The following is an 18,629-nucleotide window of genomic DNA, read 5'->3' on the forward strand; positions in this document are numbered from 1 at the left end:
TAAAAAGTTGGTTAAAAATACAAATAAATAACATTTAGAAAAATTTAGAGAATGATCAGAGGTCTAAACATCTCTCTCAGTTTATTTTCTCAATCTCTTCTGAGTGATCCCCTTATCCTCATACTCTATCCCCTTCCCCTCCCCCAGACCAACTGATATAGACGGAATCTACTAGAAAGAAAAACTAGCTATTTCTCAATAACACAAAGTATAACACCACTTTATTAGTTATGGCAGACATGTATGAGGCTTGTAACACAGGGTCTTGAAGTAAAAAACTCTGTGCTCAAATTAAGGCGGCCCTCTAATATTTATCTCTCACAGTATCTAAACAAAAGTGTCCTGGGGTTTACAAAGAATCAGATAATTATCAAAAACTGTAAAAAATATTTATCATTACAATTAGCGTAGGTAGTAAAATTACCGTTTGGGTTGATTGTAAGGATAAGGACCTCTATTAGGAATAACATGAGGTTCAACAATTAAGGTTTTTGCCTCTTCAATGTCTTCATCTTCCCCATCTGCATCTTTCCTTCTCTTCCCTTTCCCACTTCTTACAGGGAAAGTTATCCTACAAAACCAAAATCTGTGTTCATTTTTAATAACTAACAATGATTTACTGAGCACCCATTTACATGACATTGTACAGAAAATAATCGGATGAGTAAGAAACATTCTTGGCCTAAAGGAATTCATTATTAGTGTATAAACTATGAAAAAAGTAGATTTAGAACATTAAAATAAGTTATGAATATTTGTCAAGAATGTTCACATTAGAAAAGATAATGTAAGGAAGAATCAAAGAAAAAACGTTTAAATATTTATGGCACTTGCACTGTAAAGTGTTTTCCACACTGTCCCTTAAGAAGGCTTTATGGGAGAGGTAGTATCAAAGATGAGCCTAGAATAATTTACAAATACAAAGAGGGGAAAAAAAGATATTCCAGGATGAAAGAAGCAATAGCAGAGGCTCAAGTACAAGCAGCAGTTTTAATGGAGAATAGGGTATAATAGAGAAAAATGAGGCTAGCACACAGGCTGGAGTCTGAAATATCAAGCCTCAAGACAGAGGTTAATAGCCTAGGGCCAGGGATACCTTAGGAGGTGATTATAGATACCTGAGGGAAGTCAATGAACGACCTAAAAACTCTTTTTAAGATTTCATCCAGTCTTTCTTTACAGTCTAAATGGACAAGAAATACAAAAAAAAGATGCTAAAAAAATCAAAGGGACTAAAAGGTCAAACCTTATTTTGGTGAACAATGGGAACAGTCAGCTTTTTAGCTAGGAAGTAGAATGATTCTAGCAGTAAGGCAAGAAATGGGTTTGGGGGTAAGAAGCAGTAAAGTCACTATCATCATAAATGCTAAAGATATTATGAGCCTAGAGAAGTAGCAGTCAAGAATAACATGTGAAAAGGTATCTTAAGGTATAATCTATAAAACATGACAGGAGTTATGGGAATGAATAGATAAAAAATAACGCCAAGGTTTCAAGATGGGATGACTGGAAGAATGGCTTTTGCCATTAAGAAAATTAGGGGAATATGAAGGGAGACTAGGTGTGGGGTGATAGAAAGGATTTATTTTTTATTATGTGGAATTATTATATTTATATTTAACAGCCAGTTGAGAGCTGTGTGTTTTAACTACAAACCAAGAAAGTAAGCCCTGTGCTACACCCATAGGTGTACTGAGTGCTTTGCACTAATCCATATGAAGGAACTGAGGGAGCAGCAACAAATTGCTTCAAGTATTTTGTTCTATTCCACTCAAATTTTAAAACCAAAGATCATTTAACATTAAATATAACCATATTATGAATATTAGAAATTTGTGAAACCTAGCAAGATTTTTTTTAAAAAAGAGAATTCTTCACAAAAACAAAAAAGTTCAACATCAAATGGCCATGTGTGTTAGGAAGCACACCATGCATAAGATACAAAGACATATTTCTCCAGTAAATGCTATAAATATGTTTATATAGCATTCTTCAGACAATAAGCATTTGCTAATACTCTGTAAGAGTATTTATTGTGGTCATAAAATAGCATTTATACTAAGAATTAGAAATATATAGATTTGAATAACATAAATTTATTCTAATTATTGTATGATGAGTAGGGATTACCAAAACAAAATCCAGATACAATACTCAAAACTTACATAACCAACAGTCATGATCTGATAGCCTAATGCTTTACAGGGGTATATCCAGTTCTGATTTTACCTGAAAGGGGGTATCTGTAGAGCTGGGTCATCCACAGTTACTTTAACATCATGACCAGGAAAGCTGGCTTTTAAGTGCTCAATGGAGAGAAATGTGTCATTGAAATCAAGGGTGGCAATCTGATTGGGCATTTTTGAATAATGTGCACTGCTTGGATCCCCATAACCTAAAATGATGTCATGCAGCCAGTCAGGTACCACACAGTCGGTATTCATTAGGTTTCGAATAGTCTCCAGCACAGCCTGTCAGTAAAAAAACAGAAAACGATTGAGTCAATAAGATCTCTGAAACATTTGTACTTCACTGGAATGTAAAGCTGGCAGCACTAATCCAGCATTCCAGAGTGTTTCAGAGTAAGAAGCTATTTTCTGCTGACAGGTGCTTGGCTAGACTGAATCAACAACTATATTTTCAGCTGATACCATACACTAGTTAAACAAAAGACCAAATTTGGCAAGAACAGTTTATCCACTAGGAGTTCATTCAGAGAGAATGCCATAAATGAGTTAACCAATTGATTTCTATTGGGTAGGATGAAAATTTGACTTGGGTCTACATAACAGTAAGAAAACATTATAGAACCAATCCTTAAAGAAAATGCTTTCTCTTAGAAACCCTTAGAGTTTTTCTTACTTTATATTCTATGATTACTCTATGCTAAGATTACACACAACCACAAGTACATTATTGCATGCCTCAGTTGGGAAACATCTCTAGTAATACTTAAATTAGCATTGCTAGAAATAAGAAATAAAAAGTAAAGTGGGCAAAATGATAAAAATGAAGGAAGTTTCAGAATGAAAGACTCAACTGAATAAAATGTTATTATGGCAGTTAATACATATACTGTCAAAAATCATTATCAAAAGCTAAGGTAGGTGGGCAACAGTGGTTCAGAGGCAGAATAATCTCCTGCCATGCCAGAGACCTGTCCATGCCAAAAAAAAAGAGCCAACGTAAATTCTTAGGACTTCAACCAAGTGATCTGCTTCACATATGGAAATCAGGAGGCTTGGTCATTAATAATTTAACAATCAACTAGCCATTTTTATATCATAAATGCTATACAATTCAACTTTAAAAAATAAAAATAAAAGGTATATATATTAATCCCACTCTTAATCACATTGCCTTGTTTTACTTTCTTGCACTTATACTACCTGAAATTCTCTTGTTCATGGACTTGGTTACTTGTTTATTATTTGTCTAATCTCCACCAAAATATAATTTCCATAAATGCAGGGATCTAGAACAGTTTAAATACGGGAGAGGTGAGTGGACAGATGGACAGATAAATGAATATGTTCACATAACACAAATAAAACGAGGGTTCTACACTCTAAGGAAATTATAATTCTAGTAGGGAGATAAAATATGTCCTTAGCTATAATACAAAGCAGCAGAATGTGGGGCAAATAGTAAAGAATATTACAAAATACAATGGGAGCACAACTGTGATTGTGATGGAGATGAGAGAGGTGAAAGAGATGGATAGATACAAGGGAGAATTTTTGGCATTAGGAAAAGCTTCATGAGAAAGTGGCCTTTTAATTTAACCAAAGTAAAGAATTTGTGAAAGAGCTTTGATTCATTTCATCATTAATGGAAAGCCACATTTTTTTTTGAGAAGCAGAGTAAAATGATCAGTTATGTAACAGAAGAAAGAAATGTATGAAAAACAGGTAACTAACTGTGAGGAGACTAAGGGTAGTGACTGACGAGGCTAATCACAGCTGTCCAGGCAAGAAATAAAGGATCTAAATTAGGACAGTCTGTACAATCTAAAAAAGAGAGAAGGAAAGAAATGAGGGACACTGACCATGTATATAATAAAGTATGTAGTTTTCCTTTCCCAAGCATAAACAAGTTAATTATCCCTGTTTCTTGGGATCAGAACCTGAATGCCTCCTTTGAACTTCAATGCTAGTATATCTATACCCTTCTGATGGCTTTTGGCACATTTTAATCTCCCATTAGTAGTTATTTGTTTACAGTTCTAACATCTCTGATTAGTTCATGCTTCCCAATTGTAGAAACTGTCTTACTCATTTTTATAATATACATCTTCGTATAATACCAGATACACAATAGGCACTCAATAAAAGTCAAATAAATGAACATCAGAAAGGAACCTCAAAAAAAATTTAAGTGAGGTGACTGAAATCCAACATTTACTGAGATGTAAGACTGTCCTAGGTACTGTAAACCTGAAAACAAACTTCTCCATTCCTTATTCACTCAGTAAATATTTACTGAGCACATACCATGTACCATGCACAGGTCCGGGTGCTAGGGATAAATGAGAAACAAAACAAAGACCGTGCCCTCACAGTCTTAAATTCTAATGGGAAACCCAGATAACTAACAAATATTTAATAGGTGTGATAAAAGCTATAAGTGAAAAAAAAAAAACTATTAGTATAGAGAATGATATGAAGGAGGAATGGTACATTAATTAGATAAGGGTGCCAGGGAAATCTCAGAGATGACATTTAAACAGTTACCCATGCAAAGCAAGAGAGTGAACCAGGCAAATACTTGAGAGAAGAGTATTAAGGTATAAGAAACACCATGAACAAAGACTTGGACTTTTGAAGAACACAGAACATGATGATGAAGGAAAGGTAACCAGGGGATAGATAATGAAAGACCTCTTGGACGATGGTGAAAATTTTCTAATGTGATGGAAAACTATAGAGTTTTTTGCAGGTGTACCAAGCTGCTAAAACAAATACCATAAAACAGGTTGGATTAAACAATGGAAATTTATTGGCTCACAGTTTTGAGGGTTGGAGAAGTCCAAAATGGAAGTGTCAGCAAGGCAATGCTTTGTTCTAGAAGGCTATGGTACTCTGGGGCTGGCTGCCAGTGATCTTTAGGGTTCCTGGACTTTTTAAAGTCAGTGTGGGTCTTCCAGGTTCTGTTGATTTGTGCTTCTTGCTTTCCACATGACCTTCTCTCCCATATCTAAGTTCCTATGCTTATATAGATTTCAGCATACTGGATTAAAAAACAGGTAACTGACTGTGTTACTCACTTTGGTCACATCTTAACTAATGACATCTTCAATGGTCCTATTTACAAATGGATTCACACTCACAGGACAAGAGGTCGGGACCTGAACATGCCTTTTGTAGGCATGTACTCAACACAAGGCATAATTTATGTTTTAAAAGGATAATTCGGGCCACTATGTGGAGGACAGTATAAGGAGAAGGTAGGCAAACATGGTAGGCAAGGATGTGAGAGATGATAGTGCCTTCAACATAGCATCACTAGTGGAGGTGAGCTAATTATATTTACTGATGCATTGGACGTAGAGTATGAGACAAAGAAAAATCAAGGGTATCTTAGTGATTTTTGTCTTGGACAAAGAGACGAGATGGGGAACAATCTAGCTGAAAGCAGAGAAATTAGGAGCATGGCTCTGGACATGTTTTGAGTTTTAGCTGCCTAAGTATTTAGACTTTCAAGTGGCTACTTGACTTTAATAAGATCCCATCAATTGTCAGATGTACACTATGTAATGTAATAACTGCTTCTAAGAAAAGGAAAATACTACCGTATTAAATGGTGACATTCATTTTTAAGAGAATACTGGAAAAAGCAGAACTGGCATCAAAAGAACAAATTCAATCTAGACATAGGCAAATGGAAAAATGGTATCTAAAGGTATGAAGTCTTATTTTCAGTTTACTTAAAACTCTGGAGAAATAAAATTGTCAATATCTCTGATTTCAGAGATAGCCAGAAGTCCAAAAAGATTAAATAAGATTCCTAGAGATCATCTAGTTCAACTGTTTTATTTTTACATATAAAGGAAAAATGTAATATTCAATCTTGATCTTAAGGGAGGTTTCTAGTTTGAGAACTCTAAATAAGTTCTACCTTGTACCATAACTATTAGTCCACTGATTATTTGCTTTACAGGAATAAATTTAACCTTTATAGCTATTTGGGGAGCAAGAAAGGTAGAGATTCAGAGAGGTTAAAAGAATTTGCTCTATATAACAGTTTAATATTGTTCCTACTACACTGTCATAGAGAATTAGGTAAGGTAAGTTCCTTATAGGAAAAAGTGCAAACAAATCAAATATTTTAAAGCACTACTTTTATTTTTACTATAGACTCAACATTAGCATTTTACTGCTAAATGGGATTTTTTTCATTTCCTCAATTTTTGGCAATCTTGCAACTCACCTCCAAGTTACTAAAATGGACCTTTAAAGAACAAAATAAATGTCAAGGTTCATGTATTAAAATATAGACATTTCACTTATAGCAGAAAGCTCTAGAATACTTATTTGGAACTCATTATAAGGCAGAATTCTAATACATCATAATATCTACTTTTCAAAAGTTTAGAAGCAGGAGTCCTTAAACGAGGAGGAAAGAGTTGATCAAACTGTTGTTAGTCAAAATTAGTTGCTCAATTATAGCCTTTTCTTTAGTGTGCTATGTAATCTCCACAGCTATTTCTGGAATATGGTTCCTCTATTAAATTACAAACTTCTTGAAGGTAGGAAGCACCTGCTTATTCCCCCAATTTTCCCCACAATTTCTGAACCACAATATAGGCTTATCAAAATCTATAATGAAGTGAGCATTTTAACTCTTTGTGCCTAGGAAAGAGGAATTTTTGCAGTATACTTTGTGAAGTACAAATATAATCCTTTCTACCCTTCTTGCTTCCCAACAGCAGGACATAATTTAGGGCTCAAGAGCTGTGTAAAAAGGTTAAACCAGTCAGGAACTACACTGTCTTTATTTTAGTCAGTTTAGTGTGTATTAAAACCTCTTTTCCATATGAAAACTCTTTTATTTCATTATTTTTCTTCTTGTTTTATCTTTATTATTTAGTATTCATTTGATGCAACTCTGAACTGCAGAACCAAGCAACTGTGACAACAGAGCTGCAGTTCTGTTTTCTAATGCTTATGAGTAATTGCAACCGATACGGAGGGAGTGTGTGGATAAGTTGAAAACACAGGTAATCTGGAGAAGAAACACAACATATTTTTTCCTGGAGTCTCATTTAGTAACTGATAAGTATAGAAAGGAAGGTAGGAAAAGACAATTTCTGTGTTGTAAGTTCTGATATAATCATTAGTAGTGACATTAGCTCTAAAAACTACCATAAAAACCAGAAAATATACATTTCCTTTGTAGCGAGTTCTTCTAAACCAAATAGTGTATAATGGACATTATTACAGAACACAGTTTTCACTACTTATATTGGAATAGAGTTTCTTTGTTAGCTTTTTGTTTAATCACAACAGCTGGTAAAAAGTTACAAAAATGTATAGCACTGCGCTATTGGGTAGAAAAGAGAGGCACTCTTGTGCAAAAGCTGGCTGTTATTAAATGCAGGAATTGCTCAACCTTTAAGTTTCGTAGTTAAAGTTCAAATAATTTTTTAAAAAACTTCCTTTACCAAAAAACTCTTTCCCACAAATTTATTATACAATTAAAAATCTTTAGCCCACCAAACCACCATTTTCCCAGTTATGAGTAAAGTATAAATACACTATAAAACAGAGTAATTTGGAGCTCTGAAGTTCCATGTCTTTATTCTTAAAGTGGTTTAGAAGTATATCTATTTTTTACTTAAAATACAAAGCCCAGTAAGCACATAAGCAAGCAGTTTTCTCCCTCTTATATTGCAATATAAACTGAGTAATCATTTATTTCAAAAAAAAAAGAGGAAGGAGGCAGACCTTTAGAATAATACCCAGATTAATTTATAATTAAAGTCTTTAAACTCTTCAAAAGACAAATGGATTTAGCAAATGATTTTCCTTAGGTTTTTATATTTAATCTATATACTAAGAATTTAATGTTTAGACTCAAATAAGCAGTGAGGACTATTTTTTCCAAAAATGTTTTTTTTATCTAATACCTATGTGTTGAGGCTACAAAAATTACTCAAACTACAATACAACACTTTTAGTTTTATAGCTCAAAGATTACCTTAAAATTATTTTCCTTTGGTTTTCTCCTCATTATTATATTGAAAGTTTCATATACATCTTCTGCTCCATTTTGTATAGTATTGGTCATATCTTGCTGATACTGGTTTGGATCCAAAAACACTCTAAATGTCCTTGACTCTCCTCTAAGATTGGGTCTAGGTTCAGGTCCTGAACATTTAGAAAAAGCATGTTAAGAAATAAGAAATACTTTTCAAATATCAAAGAAAGTATTCATTTTCTAGAAATTATGAAAAAACTGTCCTGACTTCAGTCACTTCCCACTAACTGGAATACCCTTCCTTATCTACTTTAAATTCCAAGCAGCTGTAATTATCTTCTCTTTTATCTGTTCTTTCTATTGCTTGCATAACAGCACAGCATAATAGTCATGTAATGTTTATGATGCACCACTCTGAATTTTAAGTACTTATATATGCCCTTAATCAAAACAGGAGCTCTTAGAAGTCAAAGAGCTTATCCTTATTATTGTCAGTCACTCGTAGTTCTTCCTACTGCTTACATATATGGTGAATACACAATAGACACTTTACTGAGTAAATGAATATACGGATTTTAGAGTTTAAGGCATAGCTTTCATGTTTGTTAATTTGATAGAGGTTCATCACTCTTCTCATCTTTTCACTAATATCACTAAAATGAAAGGAAATTTCACATACACAAAAATACAGGATACTAATGTTGAAAGCCCCAGAAGCTTTTTCTTGTCCCTTTCCCTTCTCTCCTTTCTTTTTTGACTTGATCTCCATGTATCCTCCATTATGCTCAATTTTCTTTTATTCTAGTACTAATAGTAGCTTAATCATTAGCAGTTTAGCAATGGTACAATTTCAAAATCACAGGTGGTAGAAGCTGATTCAACTTTTGAGAGAAGCTGAGCAACTGAATCATAAAGTCACTGGATATGGATGCAGTTATAATTTGATAATAAGTATTAAAAAGGAATTCAGGACAACATAAGAAAGAATTTCAAAGAGACAGTCAGTGATAAGCATAGGAAAGCAAAGAGCTGACTAATCCTGTAAGGCAGTGTTTCTAAATAGGTCAATGCTGGCACCTTAGGAAGGACAGTTTCTTCTACAAGACTGCTCTGGGTACGACAGGATATTTGGCATCCCTGGGCCCCATTCATCAAATGCCAGTAACACCCTCTCTACTCCACTCCCAGTCATTTAACAACCTAAATACCACCATACATTTCTAGTTGCAGGGTATTATTGTTGGCAATTAAGAACCCTGCTATAGATGTGGCCTTTCTCTCTAAGCCTACTCTGCAGGTGAATTCACTGGCTCCCCACTAGGTGGCACATAACTCCTAGGGGTGCGAATCTCCCTGGCAATGTGGGACAGAATTCCCAAGCTGAGCTGGGATCCAGTATCATGGGCTTAAGAGAGCCTTCTTGACCAAAAGGGGGAAGAGAGAAATGAGACAACGTTTCAGCGGTCAAGAGATTTCAAACAGAGTCAAGAGGTTTTCTGGAGGTTATTATTATGCATTACATAGATATCCCCATTTAGTTTACAGTGTACTGGAGTGACTGAAACTGTTGAGCTGTGTTCAAATAGCCCTGATTCTTGAAGATGACTGCATAAAGATATAACTTTTACAATGTGACTGTATGTGAAAACTTTGTGTCTGATGCTCCTTTTATTCAAGGTATGGACAGATGAGTCCATACCTTCTAAAAATGATCATGATGATGAATGCACAACTATCTGATGATATTGTGAGCTATTCATTGTGCACTATTATACAGACTGTATGTGTGTGAAGATGTGTCAATAAAATATTTAGAAAAATAAGTAAACTGCTTGCAATAAAAAAAATTTTAAAAAAAGAAGAAAAAAGAATCCCGCTAAAATCAATCAGTAAAATTTAAAAAGGAGAAATAGACCACTGAGCACAAAAATACCCAATTCTCAGAAGTGCTAAGAGGTTTTCAAAAGCAATATTATAAAGTATTATAAAGGAAAAGTTTTGAGTAGAGGTGACTTCAAAAGATTTTGATCATTCCAATATCTAACATAGAAGTCTGTATTTCTAAAACTGGGTGGTAGGTATCACACACATTAACCTTTGTGCTGATTTAGTATATAAAACAACTAAAAAATATTACCTAACAAGGTAAAAAAAAAACAAAGAAATTCATCATTCTCTACACACATGCTTTGAAAAATATAGATCATCATACCATCTTCAATGACACGCCCTTTATCATCCAGCATGCCCTGGATTTCACAGCCTCTAACATAAACCAGGCCAACCTGCTCAATAAAAGGTCTCCTCCGGTCAAACTTAGTGCCATAAGGTTTTGTGGGACGCACAGTAATTAAAAAGCACACATCATGCTTACGAAGACCTGGTAAAATAAAAACATTTTCACTGATTCAAATTTCATTGTTTTACAGTCTTCGGTAAGCAAATTCTCATCCTCTTATTTCTGGAACAGAGAATTAAAAAAACATTAAAAATATCAGAGATATTGACAATTATGTTCATACTGTAACATAATTATAAGTTCTACAATCTTTAATACTTATAGTTTGATAGCAATAATTGAAATGAAAATTTCTCTTTTTATTAAAATTGGAGACTTTTACACCATGATACATTTCTAAATATGCACTCCAAGTTATGCTACAGCTCCAAAACTGGATGCTAATTATCATTCTTATTTTTAACATTCTTACTAAGTAACCAAAAAATAAGGTCGGCATATAATCCATATATCATATTAAGCAGGCTTCTAATATGAGTTTAAACTGTCCATCAGTGTCATTGCAAGGATAGCCTAATCGTATTTCATTAACAGAGGTCAACTCAAGAATAATAATATATCAAGGCACAAAAGTGATTTTTGTAGATACCATCTCGAGAAAGATGGTTGAATATACTTTCAGTTGACAATAATGAAAATTTTTACAAGTGAATGTCAAGAGATAGAAAACTTGTGCAAAGTCCATAGCTTTTCAGTCATTAGACCAAATAGTGTAATCAAGTGGTTTCAAAGCTCTATTAAAAGTAAAGACACTGGAAGACAAAGTAGCAAGTAATAGACCTCATAGCAAGTAATATCATACCACTTACTTTCATTTCTTTTCTGAATCATTTTTGTTAGTCAGTTAGCCTATTTGTTCATAATCTTTGAAAGATACAAAACTAAACAAATCAGCAATGTGTATGGCTAATAGTTCTGGGACCATTATGTTTTGTTTTGTTTCAATTTGAAGGGAGGTTTGTGTGTGGGTAGAGCTAGAAATACTAACTTTGATTTGAATTAAATATTGCCTTTATTGTGTATTTCCCAACAGATTCTATGGAAAGAAGCATGAGAAGCAGTGAGAACTAGGTGAATAGTTTTACTATCTGATTTATACTGCTTACATGACTTCTGAAAGCTAGAGCCAAAGAAGTGGTCCTGAGAAGTCACTTAGTCCTTACCAATGTTAAGAGTTCCTCTTTGGCATCCTTGTAGAATGTCCATCTGTTCACTACTAAAGCAGATCATTTTACTGTTGGACACCTTAGATTTACATTTAAACATCTATATTATAATAAGCATGCAACCCATCCTAGATGTGTCTTCTGAAGAAAAACTAGCATTTGTTTCCTTAATTTTAATTAGTAATGGAGAATATAAGGGCCTAAGCTTTACATAATCTTGAAAGGATAAAAACGTTTTATACTGTTTAATCTGAAATCTCTAAAACTATTCTGTTTCTATGAGACAACTTTCAGTAAAAACACTTTTTGATTTTGTGACCCTTATTTTTTATTTGGTTACCCCTTCTGCAATCTATACGGGAGCTGCATTTTGATCTGGCTTCTCAGAAAACCTCTCTCCCCACAGATGAATTAGTCATCCCACAATACTTTCTTGTTCCCTATCTTGCCCATCAAAATTAACCCATTCTACCAGACCTATGTGTAAAAGGAGTAGGGAGAGGGGGGAAGACTAATGTCCTTCTGACAGCAAACTCCAAAGTTATGGAGGAGGAGGGCTTTCGCAAAAAACACCTTTTTTCCCCTTAACATCACAATGGAGACCTGTCATCTTTCATCCAAAAAGGGTCTTTTGTGTTGATTTTCAGTTTTATTACCAACCAGTGCTAATTCTAGGGTACCTAAAAGTTATCTCAATTTATTACCTACATGAAAATGGTGCTTATTTTAAAATCTCTTTAGGCTTCAAGGGGTAATAAGTATAAGACCTTCTCCAGCTCCTTTGAAGTTCAGCAGTAATAAAGGTATACATTATTCTAAATGTATAATTAACCAGACTGGAATTATTCTGAAGGACACAGACGTCACAATAACAACCTACCAAACTATACCCACTACAGTGGCCATTTGTTAAACATTTGGCCAGCTTCACTGTTGGATTCCTTCAGAATTCCTTGATAAATGTATCATCTTTCCTTATGGTTATAAACAACCATATCAGGAACAGTAAATTCTGGAAACTGATCTATTAAGAGCCTATCCTTTTCTTTCTGGCATGTCAAGAAGGTAGAAGGGAGATAAAACCTACCAGCTACTGTTTCTCACAGCAGAGCAGCAAGCAAGAGAGCTCACAGGCAGCTGAGAGAAAAATATAAAAGTGCCAATTAAAAATCAGTTCATGTGCCATTTTTGGCACGTGTTATCTATATTACTATTAACTGTATTTGACTTAGTAACTTTGAACACATCTGTTTTTAAATAAAACTAATTGTGAACAAGAACTTCCCTGCCTAGCTAAGAACTGATTTCTCTGCAATTATTTTTCCTTAAGTACATTTAATACCAATGATTTTTTTATCTAATTTCCTTCCATTGGAGCAAAGAAATTATTTTACTTCTGAGTTGTTTTATTAGAGCCTCCTAATTCCTTTGGGGTTTGCCTAATTTTGATTTTGCATCATTATTCCTGCCAAATTGTATGCATCTCTATTTTCTTCATTTGGGCTATTTTTTATCTTTTAAAAAATACCCACTTTCCTTACTTGCTCTATATGTGGGTGCACATTATATGTAATATTTCCTCTTTCTTTAGTGAACATTAATGTTTTATTCATTTTATACTGATCCTAAAAATTCATAAATATTATTTTTAAAAATTTAAGACTTAAAACTTTCTCCTATCTAGGTACATGGGTATTTCAGTGGTAGAATGCTCACCTTCTATGTGGGAAACCCAGGTTTGATTCCCAGACCATGCGCCTGCCCCTCCTCCCCCAAAAAAACACTTTTTCCTATCACATTTGTAAACACAATTTTCAACACTTTGACATGTATGCAATTTTAAGCTTTTAATTAAAATAGTAAGGTCTATTTTTGTGTACAATCCCTGGAAGTTTTAGTAATAATTATACAACTGCCACTCTTAAATTTTAAGAACAAAATTCAATAAAAGTTTAAAAGGGTAATGGTTAGTAAAAGTGCTTTGTTTATGCTCTAAGTGAAAGTTATAAACTAAAAAGGCAAAAGGTAGTTTCATAAATTACAAAATTACCTTCCCATTCATCCTTGATGTGATCTCTGACATTCAGATTGATGGTAACATCTGCACGAACTCGGGTCGGCCAGTTTTCACCAATGTTGGGTTTAGCAACTTCAACTACAGTGAAGGCCACGATAGGCTGAGCCATTCGTGCCCAACCACCAAACACCACACCACCATACTCAGATTGCCTGAAAACCAAAGAAATGGATGATTATTAAACAAAAAATAATCTTTCACCAACTTTTAGACAAGTATAACTAGTGAGGAAAAATATAAACTAAGATAGTATTTTAATTCTAACATTAGAAACCCTTATTTCCAAAATTTTATTTTAAATCTAAGTTCAAATATATAGGTAGCATATGTGGTAGTTTGAAACAGCAAACATAGTCCAGAAAAGGAATGGAGATAGAAGAATAGTCAGGAAAAAGAAAGATAATATGATATTCATAAAAGCATTTTAGAGCTGAACCATTCAGTCAAAGAAATAGTCCAGCACACCTAGTTCTATTTCATATTATCCTTTTTACCTTCTCATCAAGATAACTTCAATTATTAATATTTTTTCTTTTATTGTACTGTTAAATTTTTCTATAAGCTGTTTCAAATGTTTTAAAATAAGCTAGAATTTTAAAAAATTAAAAACAAGGAAACAAGTGATAGTATCTGAAAACACTTCTTTAGGGCTAATATTTAAATAATTTAAAAGATGCTTCCATGAACTGGGTGTGGGAAACTCAAGCTAGTTTTTAATAAACAGAACCACTAACATCCAAATATCCATTCTTTCCTCTTATGTTAGTCCTATAGTGCTTTAGTTTTTACATTAAATACTGTATTTGGGAAATCCCTAACATAAAAACTGTAGCAACATTCAATGGAAAGTACTGCCAAAAATGACATCTTTACAAAGATAAAGAAAATCTACACCCTTGATAAAGACTTTGTATATCACAACAAAAAACTGTAGAAATTCATGACATCAAAGAGAGAAACTAAGAAAAATAAAAGTCCTGCAACACCAATGATGGTTAGTAATGGGGACAATTTCTAAATCCAGTATCTTGTGTCTAATCCTTGTAAAATAACTCTATACCACTTTCAATTCTTAATAGTTTTACTAACGTATAATTTATATATCACAAAATTCATTCACTTTAAAGATGGGATTCAACAAAAGACACACACACACACAGACACAAAACAAAATAAAAAAAAGAAACAAAAAACAAAAAAACAAAAAAAAGATGTGACTCAATGATTTTAAATAAATTTACACTTATGTAACCCATCACCACAATCCAACTTCAGAACAATTTTCATTATCCTCAAAAAAGATCCCCTGAGGATCAAGATGGTGGAGTGAGATGTTTCAGGAATCTGTCCCCTCACAGAAGCTCTGAATAACCAGCAAGAACTGGCAGAAACATCTTCCACAAAGCTCCAAAAAATTAAAGGATTGCAGTAAAGGGCAAGCACCTCATCACAGTGTTACCTGATGTATTAGTTCATGGTGATGTGGCTGGCCCCTTCTCCACCCTCACAGGCTCAGCACAGAGCCAGCCTGTACTCCCATTGTGATCCCTGGTCTCAGTTCTGGGCAGAGCAGAGTAACCTTTGGGCACATATTGGGAGCATGTATGTCTGGCCCAATATAACTAACTAGTGGTGGTGTGAGGGACTCACTGTACCACAACTTGCCCTGAGTATAGAAGGTAGCTTATGGCTCAAGGAAGTCTCCCACAGAATGCTATGGGACAGCTGTCCAGTAGTGCTGCCTGGGGTAAGAGATTGCTGGTTTTAAGACATACAGTGCAGTACCTGGGACCATGTGAAATTATTTTTTAGGGAAAGGGGACATTTGTACCTGTGTAAATTGGGGCCACACCCACATGCCCTAGACAAGACGCATGTGTGGAAAGGACCAGTAAGGCCTTCATGTTTTGGCCTGGAGCTATCCCCTAGACTCTTTGCATGGATGAACCCTGAAGAAGAGGAAAGGCACAGGTCAAAGTGCAAAGGCTGGGGAAGGCATTTTTTTTTCCTTCTTCTACTGGGGAAGATGGTAAAGTTTCAGTAACGGAAGGTGGTGAGAGTACCACAATATTGTGAATGTGATTAATGCATTGAATAGCATGTTTGGGAATGGTTGAGATAGGACATTTTATGTTTTGTCTATGTTCCCACAATATAAAGTAAGGAAAGAGATCACGACACTTGAAGGCCATATGATCCTGAAGGGCTCCAACAAGGAAGGAGAGCAGGCTCAGGAGGACATTAAGGGAACAGGTGAAAAAACTAGAAGACAATCTGTAGTATTTACATCAGTGTTATTTTGAACTTAATAACCACAGCTAAGGTAGTTATAGAAGTGAATATCCTTGTTCCCAGGAAATGTATATGCTACTATTAAGGACTCAAGGAGGATGATGTATAAAACCTACACTCAAGTGTTCAGAACATGGATTGATAAATAGACAGACACAACAATATAGAGAAAGATGATAGAAGGATTGAAAGAATGATGGATAAACAGCTAGAATGATATAATAAATGTGGTAAATGTTAAAATTGGTGGATCTGAGTATCTGGGGAAACAGGGGTATGCTGGAATTCTCTATGTGGGGTTTGCATTATTTTTGTAACATGGATCTTATGTTTGAAAGTCTTTTACTGTTTTTGTCGTTGTTGTTTCTTTTTTTCATTTTTTTATTAATTAAAGAATAAAAAGAAATCAACACAACATTTAGAAATCATTCCATTCTACATATGCAATCAGTAATTCTTAACATCATCACATAGATGCATGATCATCATTTGTTAGTACATTTGTATCGATTTAGGAAAAGAACTAGCAAAACAACAGAAAAAGATATAGAATGTTAATACAGAGAAAAATAAAGATAATAATAATAGTAAAAAAAAAAAGACAAACAAACACAGACAAAAAAGAAACGTATAGCTCAGATGCAGCTTCATTCAGTGTTTTAACATGATTACTTTACAATTAGGTATTATTGTGCTGTCCATTTTTGAGTTTTTGTATCTAGTCCTGTTGGGATACTAGTCTGTATCCCTTCAGCTTCAATTACCCATTGTCTTACCCTGTTTCTAACTCCTACTGGACTCTGTTACCAATGACATATTCCAAGTTTATTCTCGAATGTCGGTTCACATCAGTGGGACCATACAGTATTTGTCCTTTAGTTTTTGGCTAGACTCACTCAGCATAATGTTCTCTAGGTCCATCCATGTTATTACATGCTTCATAAGTTTATTCTGTCTTAAAGCTGCATAATATTCCATCGTTATGTATATACCACAGTTTGTTTAGCCACTTGTCTGTTGATGGCCATTTTGGCTGTTTCCATCTCTTTGCAATTGTAAATAACACTGCTATAAACATGGGTGTGCAAATGTCCGTTTGTGTCTTTATTCTTAAGTCCTTTGAGTAGATACCTAGCAATGGTATTGCTGGATCGTATGGCAATTCTATATTCAGCTTTTTGAGAAGGCCAAACTGCCTTCCACAGTGGTTGCACCATTTGACATTCCCACCAACAGTGGATAAGTGTGCCTCTTTCTCCACATCCTCTCCAGCACTTGTCATTTTCTGTTTTGTTGGTAATGGCCATTCTAGTGGGTGTGAGATATCTCATTGTGGTTTTGATTTGCATTTCTCTAATGGCCAGGGACATTGAGCATCTCTTCATGTGCCTTTTGGCCATTTGTATTTCCTCTTCTGAGAGGTGTCTGTTCAAGTCTTTTTCCCATTTTGTAATTGGGTTGGCTGTCTTTTTGTTGTTGAGTTGAACAATCTCTTTATAAATTCTGGATATTAAACCTTTATCTGATATGTCGTTTCCAAATATTGTCTCCCATTGTGTAGGCTGTCTTTCTACTTTCTTGATGAAGTTCTTTGATGCACAAAAGTGTTTAATTTTGAGGAGCTCCCATTTATTTATTTCCTTCTTCAGTGCTCTTGCTTTAGGTTTAAGGTCCATAAAACCGCCTCCAATGGTAAGTTTCATAAGATATCTCCCTACATTTTCCTCTAACTGTTTTATGGTCTTAAGCCTAATGTTTAGGTCTTTGATCCATTTTGAGTTAACTTTTGTATAGGGTGTGAGATACGGGTCCTCTTTCATTCTTTTGCATATGGATATCCAGTTCTCTAGGCACCATTTATTGAAGAGACTGTTCTGTCCCAGGTGAGTTGGCTTGACTGCCTTATCAAAGATCAAATGTCCATAGATGAGAGGGTTTATATCTGAGCACTCTATTCGATTCCATTGGTCGATATATCTATCTTTACGCCAATACCATGCTGTTTTGACCACTGTGGCTTCATAATATGCCTTAAAGTCAGGCAGCGCGAGACCTCCAGCTTCATTTTTTTCCCTCAAGATGTTTTTAGCAATTCGGGGCACCCTGCCCTTCCAGATAAATTTGCTTATTGGTTTTTCTACTTCTAAAAAATAAGTTGTTGGGATTTTGATTGGTATTGCATTGAATCTGTAAATCAATTTAGGTAGGATTGACATCTTAACTATATTTAGTCTTCCAATCCATGAACATGGAATGCCCTTCCATCTATTTAGGTCTTCTGTGATTTCTTTTAACAGTTTTTTGTAGTTTTCTTTGTATAGGCCTTTTGTCTCTTTAGTTAAATTTATTCCTAGGTATTTTATTCTTTTAGTTGCAATTGTAAATGGGATTCGTTTCTTGATTTCCCCCTCAGCTTGTTCATTACTAGTGTATAGAAATGCTACAGATTTTTGAATGTTGATCTTGTAACCTGCTACTTTGCTGTACTCATTTATTAGCTCTAGTAGTTTTGTTGTGGATTTTTCCGGGTTTTCGACGTATAGTATCATATTGTCTGCAAACAGTGATAGTTTTACTTCTTCCTTTCCAATTTTGA

General features: G+C 34.5%; 1 protein-coding gene and 1 long non-coding RNA gene across 2 annotated transcripts in view; one reads left to right on the top strand and one right to left on the bottom strand.

The window, feature by feature from the left end:
- AQR (aquarius intron-binding spliceosomal factor) overlaps nucleotides 1–18,629 on the bottom strand; it is a 129,204-nt gene that overhangs the window by 50,748 nt on the left and 59,827 nt on the right. The window contains exons 17-21 of the mRNA XM_077127386.1: nucleotides 13,715–13,893; nucleotides 10,412–10,579; nucleotides 8,200–8,369; nucleotides 2,230–2,471; nucleotides 425–571 (exon numbers count right to left, since the gene is read on the bottom strand). Coding sequence (XP_076983501.1) covers nucleotides 425–571; nucleotides 2,230–2,471; nucleotides 8,200–8,369; nucleotides 10,412–10,579; nucleotides 13,715–13,893 — 906 coding nt within the window. The remainder of the gene's footprint in view (nucleotides 1–424; nucleotides 572–2,229; nucleotides 2,472–8,199; nucleotides 8,370–10,411; nucleotides 10,580–13,714; nucleotides 13,894–18,629) is intronic.
- On the top strand, nucleotides 6,557–12,970 carry LOC143655876 (uncharacterized). Its single transcript, XR_013162323.1, has 3 exons — nucleotides 6,557–6,748; nucleotides 7,090–7,219; nucleotides 11,532–12,970. It is a non-coding gene; the product is annotated as an uncharacterized LOC143655876 (long non-coding RNA).

Source organism: Tamandua tetradactyla, chromosome 14, assembly GCF_023851605.1.
Source record: "Tamandua tetradactyla isolate mTamTet1 chromosome 14, mTamTet1.pri, whole genome shotgun sequence".
Taxonomy (NCBI): Eukaryota; Metazoa; Chordata; class Mammalia; order Pilosa; family Myrmecophagidae; genus Tamandua; species Tamandua tetradactyla.